The sequence below is a fragment of the Myotis davidii genome, unplaced genomic scaffold (genome assembly GCF_000327345.1).
Source record: "Myotis davidii unplaced genomic scaffold, ASM32734v1 scaffold133, whole genome shotgun sequence".
NCBI lineage: Eukaryota > Metazoa > Chordata > Mammalia > Chiroptera > Vespertilionidae > Myotis > Myotis davidii.
In genome coordinates, this window is record NW_006284732.1 from 125,067 (window position 1) to 135,179 (window position 10,113).

General features: G+C 55.4%; 1 protein-coding gene across 1 annotated transcript; it reads left to right on the forward strand.

The window, feature by feature from the left end:
• The first annotated feature begins 2,847 nt into the window (after positions 1-2,847).
• LOC102764491 (G-protein coupled receptor 183) lies at positions 2,848-6,783 on the forward strand. Its single transcript, XM_006755047.2, has 2 exons — positions 2,848-2,987; positions 5,653-6,783. Exon 2 carries the CDS (start codon positions 5,665-5,667, stop codon positions 6,721-6,723), a length of 1,059 nt encoding a protein of 352 aa, XP_006755110.1. The 5' UTR covers positions 2,848-2,987; positions 5,653-5,664; the 3' UTR covers positions 6,724-6,783.
• The last annotated feature ends 3,330 nt before the right edge of the window (positions 6,784-10,113 follow it).

Here is a 10,113-nt window from a genome sequence, read left to right on the forward strand (position 1 = left end):
CCGAGCTCAAAAGGTTCGCCATCACTGCAACAGGAGCTATGGTAGGCAGGCTTAGAATAGCAGCACCTCCCCACTGCTCCTGTGTTCAAAGATCGCTTACTACGCACCTCTTCCATGCCAAGGCCTGTGTCAGCCCCTAGAGCAGCGGTTCTCAACCTTCCTAATGCTGTTACAAATTGAACATAATTAAAGCATAGTGATTAATCACAAAAACAATGTGTAATTATATATGTGTTTTTTGATGGTCTTAGGCGACCCCTGTGAAAGGGTTGTTCGACCCCCAAAGAGGTTGTGACCCACAGGTTGAGAACCGCTGCCCTAGAGAGACTAAAATTTACGAAAGCTCATCATGTCTCGCAATGGCTCACAATCCAACAAATGGTATCAATTATAGTGGACACTAATATAGATGTGTAGGGTACCGGGGGGGGGGTCATATGATGAGCATCTATGTATATGAAATGGGGGGGATGGGAGCAGTCAAGGTAGGCTGCCTGGAGGAGAGGTGCCAGAGCTGTCTTGACTGAGGATGATTTAAAGCGACTTGCCATAGGGCAGGTGGGACGGGGGAAACACGTTTCCGGCAAAGAGAGTAGCAAATGCCAGGTTGTGGAATTAGGGTCATGCTCCTGAGAAATGTAGGGCCACTGTATATTTAAGCAAACTCATTCTCACCATGGGATGGAGAATGTAGAGTGGATTGGAGTGTTAAGGTCGAGAGCCAGGACTGGGGACGAGAAGCTGTGGTTGGCTTGCTGGAGAGAGAGAGATGGCAAAGCCTACTCTATGGCCACCGCCTCAAGCATGTTGTAGAGGAGACTTGGGGGTGGATGGCACATTGAGGGAGAGCAAGGGAGGCTTGCAGGATGGCCTGGTGGGGGCTGGGGGGGGGGAGCAGTATTTGTAGAGATGGGCCAGTCCTGGAGGTGGAATGGGTCTGAGGAGTTAAGCACATTGGCCTGATCCTGTGTGCTGAGGCCGTCACCAGTGGATAGCTGGACACATGAGTCCTGGGAGGGAGAGACCGACGCATTTAGTGGTGTCTTTGGTTTGCCAGTGTTTCTCCCCAGCACATAGCAGGATTTCACTTCCTTGTCTTCTTGAAGTTAGACGTGGCCATGTGACTTGTGTGGGTCAATGCAATGTGAGTGAAAGTGACACAAGGATCAAGTGCACAGCTCCCCGCGCTTTCCCTTTGCGTCAGTGGCGGGATATGTTTGGCAAATTGTTCCCCATCCTACGTCTTCATCTGGGAAACCTCCCTGACTGCCGCACTCAGGACTCGGAACAGCCTCCTCCCGGGTGTTCCCTTACGGCCCTGAACCCACTCTCCCTGCGCGTCTGTCTCTCCACAGAGGTCTCCCCCGTCTGCTTGTCAGAAGGACGGGTTTGTCGCTGTGGTATCCCTCGCTAGTTCTGGAAGTTCAGGGTAATGTGGACATTCGCTAGGGGTGAGCGAATAAATATGTTTTAGTTAAGTGTCCAGAAGTCCTAGTAATAATTCAAAAATTGTTTTGAAAAAGGAAACAAATACATCTGTACCCTTTCTCATTCCTTTTCTTCCTCATTTTTAAAGAAAGGCAGGGGGATGCATTAGCTTCACAGAGCCCCGGACGGCTGTACCCTGAACGAAACCACACCAGGCTACACGCGTACTCTCGGGGCTGAAGATGCTCCCGGAATGCAGGCGTGCAAGCCGCAGAGATGAGATAGGGTGTCACCTCTGCTTTCTCTGGCAGACACAGCTGGTGTCAGAAATCAGTGCCTGCGAAGCTGCTCCCAGGGTAACACCCAGGGTGGTCACCCAGCTGCAGCCGCAGGGCCTCCACCCAGCCCAGGAGGAGCAGCCTCTGGGTCTCACCTTTCACGAGGTGAACCCTACACGTCCTGGGGACACGGAGGAAGGTTCCCCTCGGGTTTGGGAAGCGTGCATGTCAGGCAGCTCTGGAAGCTGCATGAGCAATTCCTTCTGGGGGTGCTGGGGGGGAAGTGTACGGTAAGTTTCTGGTGAGAAAGGGCTTCTTTACAAAACTTCTCTCCAATAGATCGGGAGCTTCGGGGGGCATCTTTCAGGACCCGATGTATACTTGGGGAACGTTGGGTCCTGTGGCCTTCGTCAGTGGGAGGTCGAGGAGGGGAGCGTGCTGAGCCACACGGTGGCCTGGGGGAAACCGAGGCCCGTGGGATGCCATGCCGTGGGGAGTGGCTCAGGCCGGGCTGGAGAGCTGGCTGCTGACGGAAGCGGGCCTCACCAGGTGTTCAGAGAAAGGCAGGGGGGACTATTAGGAGCGAGGCTCCGTCCCAGTCACAGGATGGGCGCGATGCCTCACTGATTAGCCAGATATGGTGGAGAAAACCGTTCTCTGAGAAACGAGAGGGAGAGAAGAGCTGGGACCATCCAGCTGCCCAGCCCCGCCTAGTGCAGCCCTCGGACTGCCGTCCACCAGAGCTGCAGGTGTGGCTGTCAGGCTCCATTAAGGCCCCAAATCCAAGAGACCCTGAGCCAGGCTGTCTCCCCTCCACTTCCCTACAGGAGCTGAGCTTATCACAGTCCCCACAGGGCACCTCTCGCTTCCCTGGCCCTCACTCCAGGCGCGGGGCTCAGGGAGTGAGAGGGGAGAATGGTGGCTGCTTGGTAGTCATGTCTATGGTCTAAACCCCAGCCTTTGTGTGGGGGGCACAGAAAGAGAACAGAAAGCGGCTTCCCAGAGCGACTCCCCTCCCTCCCTCGTTGGGAGCCACGGGGGCCAGGCCTGGTTGGGAGGTCTTGTGGCTGATTGTGCACGTCCTGTGGCAGGAAGATTATACCCTGCTTTGTTTCCTTTTTTTTTCAGCAGGGGTGGGTGAAGCCCCAAGAGTGCGGATTCCAGTGTGGTGAGCTGACTCCATTCCTGCAGAGCGGAGGGTGCAGGCACCATCACGGAGGAAGGCAGCTGGCCACCGGCCACGACTCTGCGGGCTCGCTGCACGTGCCCTTGGTGAGCCAGGTACGTGGACCACAGGTGAGTCTCCTCAGGGCAGGAGACAGGTGCTGGGGCTCAGAGAGAAAGGCTCAGGTTGTAGCTGCTCTTCACAGGCCCTCTCCCTGCCTCTGTTGTCAGGGGGTGGAACATCCCTGCCGGCCCCAGCTCCCCGGCCAGGGGTCCCTGCCACTCCTGTCTGGGCAGAAGGCCAGGCCAGGCCAGAGGGATCGAAGTCCGGCGTCAGCCTCAAGGGAAAACTGCCAGGCTGGCTCCCTCGGGTCAGATGCCAGGGTGACCTTTAGAACCTTCTGGAAGCAGTGCAGATGAGAGGTGTTAGGGCCCGAGAGTGTGCCCCTCTCTCTCGGGCTCCGAGTTGGGGTCTGATCTGCCCAGACTGACTCTGGGGGCTTGATAGTCATATTTATGGTCTAAATCCCAGCCCGTGGAGGACACAGAGATAGGACAGAAGGAAACAGTCACAACTAGACTCACAGGGCGACAGCACCTGCCCACTCCCCGGGGTGTGCAGGTGACTTCTCTGTGGGTGTCTCTGGGAAGGGAGGCATGGGCTGCCAGCAGGACCAAGGTCCAGAGCACTTGTTTTGTGCCAAAGACCAAAAAAGGAGGCCCAGGCCAGGCCGCAGCATCCGGGGTGCTGACGCTGCAGAGGTTCACTGCGGAGGGTTCGCTGGGAGAGGCACACCTGAGAGCTGCCATCAAGTGCCTCCAAGCGTGGAGGGGCTCACGTTTTCAGAGGCTTCAGAGAGGAGGTGGCCCTTAGCAGGCCAAGGGGTTGTGAGCTGTGCCAGGCAGCGAAGGGAGGGCTCAGGCACCCTCGGCTGAGGAAGTGACTGCGGTGAGCCCCAAGGCCCTGGGGCTGAGGGCCAGGCCGAGCCAGGCTGCCCGATGCTGTGTCCTGGGAAGAGGCCGGGAAAATCAGGAAGCGGGGACAATGGCCAAGGGCCGGGTCATCTCGGGAGCCAGTCCATGCTTGTGGAGAAACAGGGAAAGGGACACACTACTTCTAACCAGGGCTCTCATAGCCGCTCCGTGACTGGAGAAGTTGATTCTAGATCAGTGGTTCTCAACCAGAATTTCCGGAGGATGAGGCCCGGAAATCAGGATGTTAAAAAGATTCCCAGGTGATTCTAATGTGCAGCCAAGGTTGAGAACCACTGTTCTAGAAGGTGAGTTGAGCTGTTTCTGGGACCCTCCTGGGCTCAATTTGCCCAAGAGATGATGTCCTTGCCCTGCTGGGACGCTGGCTCCTGCAAGAACACCCCTCCCCACAGTCCCCAACTCAACACGGTGCCCTGGGAGCTCAGGTGGCCGGAGGGCCGGATTGTTCAGGGAGGGAGGGGAGGAAGAAGAGCCTCAGAACCTGAGTAGTGATTTCAGAAGTGAGGATAGTGGTCACCCTCGAGCGGGGTGGGGCTGGTGCAGGAGAGCTTCTGGGGGGCTGATGAGGTAAGTGTCCTAGTCGGGGTGCTAATCACAGGGCGTGTTCACTGTGTGAAAATCGTCAAGCTGCACTGTTGCCATTTGCATACGTGTTTGCGTGCACGTGTTGGATTTTAAACGGCTGCAAATTCTTTCACGTTCCTCCTATGAGAAGTGGCGGCTCTGTCCCCTTCTCCCGATTCAGGGTGGGTTCGTGACTCCCTGGTAACCGACGGAGGGAGGTGGGAGAGATGATGCGGGCTAGGTTAGAGGAGGCGGCGCAGTGCGCCGATGGAAAATTTGAGGTTCCATAAGGCCGACAGATCAGGAGGCAATTGCCGTTGAAAAAGAGGGTTTGTTTTAGAGATTCCAAGAAGGGGCACACCACATCACAGGGGGCCCCACAGGAAGCTCTGGGTCGGCCGGGAGGCAGAGGGAGAGGGGCGGAAGTGAGGGCGAGGGCCTTTATTGTGGTTTCTGTGGAAAGGAACAGGCAAGGTGGGGTAGGCAGGTGTAGGATTGGCTAGTTTGAATAATTTCATAGGCTCTGGGACACACAGGCTGCTCCTGGGCATCTGGCACCTTGGCCCTGGGGTGATTAGGACGGGGTGGGGAGGATATTGGATAGTGGCCTAGAGTGTAAGAGTCCAACAAAGAGTTGGCTGAGGTGTGGCTCTGGACTGAACGGTTCATCAGGATTTGAAAGACACACTCAAGGAACTGGCTCACCCAGGGCGGGGCAGTCCCTGCAGAGTCATCAAGGCAGCAAGCGGTCACTGCATCAGAACACAGAAAATAAAAGATGTGGTTAATACATGGAGCGTCTACCCAGCCACTGGGTTGCTTTCTTTTGGAGCCTCCAGCTGCTGTGTGAGAATCTAATTCCTTTCAGGCTGCCATGCTGAGAGGAAGCCCGGCCCAGGAGCCCACGCACAGGTGCCTTCGTTGATGGCCCCAGCTGAGGCTATAGGCCAAAGCCAGCATTACCTGCCACCTCCTGAATGAAGTCCCCTCTAGATGGCCCCAGCCTCTGCCCTTGACTCTTCCCACCTGAGGCTCCCAATGTTGAGGAGCAGAGGAAAGCCATTCACACAGTGTCCTGATCAAAATCTGCTGTGAGCATAATAAGTTTGTTTAAAAGACACGTTTTTTGTGTGCATGCTGCCTTGGCAAACTATTAATTATTGCTGTATAGAGCTGTCACCCCACAGATTCAGTATCACAGTTTACTTATTTTTGTCTCCCTGAGGTCCTCTCTGACATGGCTTCCAGCACAGACACCCCAAGCGGCATCTCCCACAATGCCAGCTTCTGCCATCCTCATCACCCACCCCGGGCAGCCAGTGTGACACTCTGTCTGTTCTACACAGTCCTCCTGGTCTTCAGCACCCTGGGAAATACACTTGCCCTCTTCCTTGCCTGTCAAAAGGACAAGAAGATCAACTCAACCAGCGTCTACTTGGTCCACCTGGCAGTGTCCGACCTTCTGTTCACACTGGCTCTGCCTGGGAAGATCACCTACTACGCGCTGGACTTCAGCTGGCCTTTCGGGGAAGGGCTCTGCAGGCTGACGGCGTTCATATTCTACATGAACACCTACGGGGGGATCTACCTCATGACGTGCGTGAGCGTGGACCGCTACCTGGCTGTGGTCCGCACCCACCAGCGCCCCCAGCTCCGCAGTGCCAACCGAGCAAGGCTGGTCTGCATGGCCGTCTGGGCCCTGGCGGGCCTGCAGACGGTGCCCCTGCTCTTGATAACCCTGACCGGGCCTGTGGCAGGCAAGGTCACCTGCATGGAGTACGCCAGCGTTGAGAAGGTCTTCAGGCTGTCCCTCATCATCCTGGGGGCTTGTGTCGTGGGCTTCTGGGTGCCGCTGGGGGTCATGCTATTTTGTTACGTGCAGATCACAGTGAAACTGTGCAGGACGGCCCGGGACAACCCTCTGACAAGCGAGAAAGGGCACCACCGGCGGGCCTGCCTGCTCACGCTGGTGGTGCTGGTCGCCGTGTTGGTGTGCTTCAGCCCCTACCACCTCAACATCGCCCAGTTCATGGTGAGGCAGATGCTCTACCTGCCCTCCTGCCCCGAGCAGAGCGCCTTCAAAGTGTCCCTGCAGCTCACCGTGTCCCTCATGAACATGAACTGTGCCATCGACCCCCTCATTTACTTCTTTGCATCCACACGTTACAGGGAGTGGCTCCTTGGCATTTTAAAGCTCAGAGCGGCAGCACCCTCCTCTTCCCCGACGAGAACGTCCTCGGAGACACAAAGCACCACCAGGCTGGGGGCTCCGCCCTCAGAGGAGAATGAAGTCTAATGGCTCTAAAACTGCATCCAGGGAGCCGTTCGGGGCTGGGGGCCTGGCGTGTATGTAATGTGTGTGGGGGGGCCGGGGGGAGTGGGAGGGTTCTTTAAGGCAAAAAAATAGCCCTGGCTGTTTGGGCTCAGAGGTTGGAGTGTTGGCCTGTGGACTGAGGGGTCTTGGGTTTGATTCTGGTCTAGGGCATGTACTTGGGTTGCAACCAATTGATGCGTCTCTCTCACATCAATGTTTCTCTCTCTGTGTCTCCCCGCTTCCCTTCCACTCCTGGCCTCCGGGGACGGGGTGCGTGGGAAGGGGGCTCTGTGCTGCTTTTTCTGGAAGAGAGCATTTTCACAGTAAATAAGGCACCACCAAAAGAACTGTCAGCTGAGCACTGGATCAATTATTTAGGTGACGTTTCAAATCTAGGGAAGCAGCATGTTCTAACGAGCACAAACACTCATTCCAAACCAAAATTGGTAAAAACGTAGAGTTAACATTTACCAAAATGACAAGGTTTTCTTGAAAAGGTCGGAAAGCAGGGGGAGGAGGCACACCAAGCTACTGACCCGGATGCCTCGGGGTTGGGTGGGGCGAAGGGACTCGGTTAACTGTGGCTTGAGAAGTTGGACGCGTGTGCCGTGGGAAAGCGTCCGCACGGCTGGTGTGATTAATCGGGAACAGCGTTGGGGGAGGAAGAAAGTCGGAGGAACAGGCCCTCGTTTCATCGGTGCAGGTCGGCAAGTCCGATCCCTGTTCAGCGGTTCTCAACCTGTGGGTCGCGAACAATGAAAATACATCCTGCGTATCAGATATTTACATGACGATTCATCACAGTAGCAACATTACAGTTATGAAGTAGCAACGAAAACAATTTTATGGTTGGGGTCACCACAATATGAGGAACTGTATTAAAGGGTCGCGGCATTAGGAAGGTTGAGAACCGCTGCTTAGGTCGAGTTTACATGAGACACGACAAAGCTTCCGTTGCACCTTCCTGAGTCTAAAGCAACATACAGAGAGCAGTTTGACTTGGGCGATTCTGCATTCAGTAGTAAAATAGAACGTGCACCTCTCGGCCCAAGCACGGGGAGCACCAGGGCCAGTGAGGTGTCTGCCTCCCGCAGGCCCCAGCCCGCCCTGCTCCTTCTCACAGCGGCCTCTTCCCCCTGGCCAGCCCCCGCTCTCCTTCCCATCCCCGACCCTCACACAGATGGGGCCTCTGTGAAATCGCCCTCAGCCCCGTCCCAGTGACCCTCTCTGTTCCTGGCGACCTGACTCTTGCATCTTGTCATTTCTGACTGTGTTTTGGGCACTCGACCCTCTTCCTACTGGAGCTTTACACTATGCTCTCTCTCGAGGGGCCTGTCTCAGGTGGCACCCAGATTGGAAGTTCCCGAGGAATGTGTGTGCTGAGCCCCCCGCTCTGCCCTGTGCTGAGGGTTAGTGCTCAGCCCCTGCTCACTGGTGTGGGTGGGTGGGGATAATCCCTCTGCTGCAGTGTGAAACATTGACGCCATCAAAAGTCCTTGGGGCCTATGTTGAAGTTCTGGGCACGCCTTTCCTCCATCCTGCCCCTAGCTCTGGCTCCACAGTGCTGGGAGCCGGCAGGACGCTGGGCTCCAGGGTTACCTGCAGACACGTGACTGTGGGTGTCTGGCCAGACAGGTCTCAGCATTGCACACCCGTCCTGGGGATGCGCTAGTCAGCGCCACCGTGGAGGCACTTCCGGCCTGCGGAAGGTGAGGAGGCAGAGAGATCAGAGAACTTGGAACTCAGCTGAAAGGGGCCTCTGCACCCTGTGTCTGCCTCTCTGGGTGAATCTCATAGGTGCCCACCTGGCTGGGGTTCAAAGCTCACACTCCAACCCAGTCTGCACCAACCAGCACTTGTCAAAGGACATGGAAGGGGCAAGAAGGGGCCTGGCCAGCCTGCCCAGTGAGGGGGTGTGACAACAAGGTGCCTTCATAACCTGGAGGCCCCTCCTGGGAGAGGGGCCAGGCAAGCAGGTCTGTCCAACTCCAGACTTTACAAATCCTTCCCGACCGTTCTCCCAGGCGTTTCCCACACCTGCCCACCCTGCATGCCGGGCTTCTTAGGTCCACAGCAGCTGGGGGCCAGTTTGTTAAGACATATGGAAGCAGGAAGAAGGAAGTCAGATCCGATGGCATTTGGGTGCAAGAGGATGTGGAAAGAGGACCCAGGTCATGAGATCCAGCAGGAAGTGGCCACAGTGGGTGGGAGAGAGAGTGGAGCCCATATGCACAGGTTTGCAGCTGGTTGTGGATGGATGTGAATGGCTTTCTTTTCAGACGAGGTGATGGTAGGTGCGATTTACAAAGATCAGGGAAATCTGAGTTCTGAGGATTAAACTAGCCAGGAATTCTCCAGGCTGGGCTCTGAGTACAGAATCTGAGCTCAGGGAACCAGAGGGAGAGCCCTGCAGAGGAGTCACTCCGCCCCCCAAGCCCCCACTTTGAGCTTCATTTTCCTCGTCTATAAAAATGGGGACTGTAGCCCGGCCGGTGTGGCTCCATGGTTGAGTGTTGACCCACGAACCAGGAGGTCATGGTTGGGTTACTGGTTGGGGCACATGCCTGGGTTGCTGGCTCCATCCCCTGTGTGGTGTGTGCAGGAGGCAGCTAATTGATGTTTTTCATCATTGATCTTTCTCATCATGGATGTTTCTATTTTTCTCCCTCTCCCTTTTTCTCTCTGAAATCAATAAAAACCTATTATTTTTAAAAATGGAGACTATACATCTACCACATAGGGTTATTGTGGGAGTCCATGAACCAATACATGTATACATCATTTAAAACGGAAGAGATCATTTAAAAAGACAACTGCTTGCGGCCACTAAGTTTTCCAAATGGGCTTGCACGACTCGAGTCAGTGGGGATGTACATCTACTCCTGGGGCCAGAAGGTCCCAGCCCAGGCCACATGTGCCCCTTAAGCCGTGGTTATCAAAGTGTGGGCCTCGGCCAGCACCACCGGCACCACTAGGGGACTTGTTAGAAATGCACATTCCTGGGCGACACTCTAGACCAGTGGTTCTCAACCTTCTGGCCCTTTAAATACAGTTCCTTATGTTGTGACCCAACCATAGAATTATTTTCGTTGTTACTTCATAACTGTAATGTTGCTACTGTTATGAATCGTCATGTAAATATCTGATATGCAGGATGGTCTTAGGCGACCCCTGTGAAAGGGTTGTTCGACTGCCAAAGGGGTCGCGACCCACAGGTTGAGAACCGCTGCTCTAGACCTTTTGAAGCAATGGCCTGGGGGTGTGGCCCAACACTGTGTTTCGACAAGGTTTTGGGGTAAACTGGTCGCATGTTCCAGTGTGAGGACCACTGGCCCTCCTTGAATGCCTGTGCCAGCATCTGATCTCTTGCCC

What these genes read in the sequence shown, in the direction of transcription:
- LOC102764491 (XM_006755047.2), top strand. Translation starts at nt 5,665, where the DNA reads ATGGCTTCCAGCACAGACACCCCAAGCGGCATCTCCCACAATGCCAGC.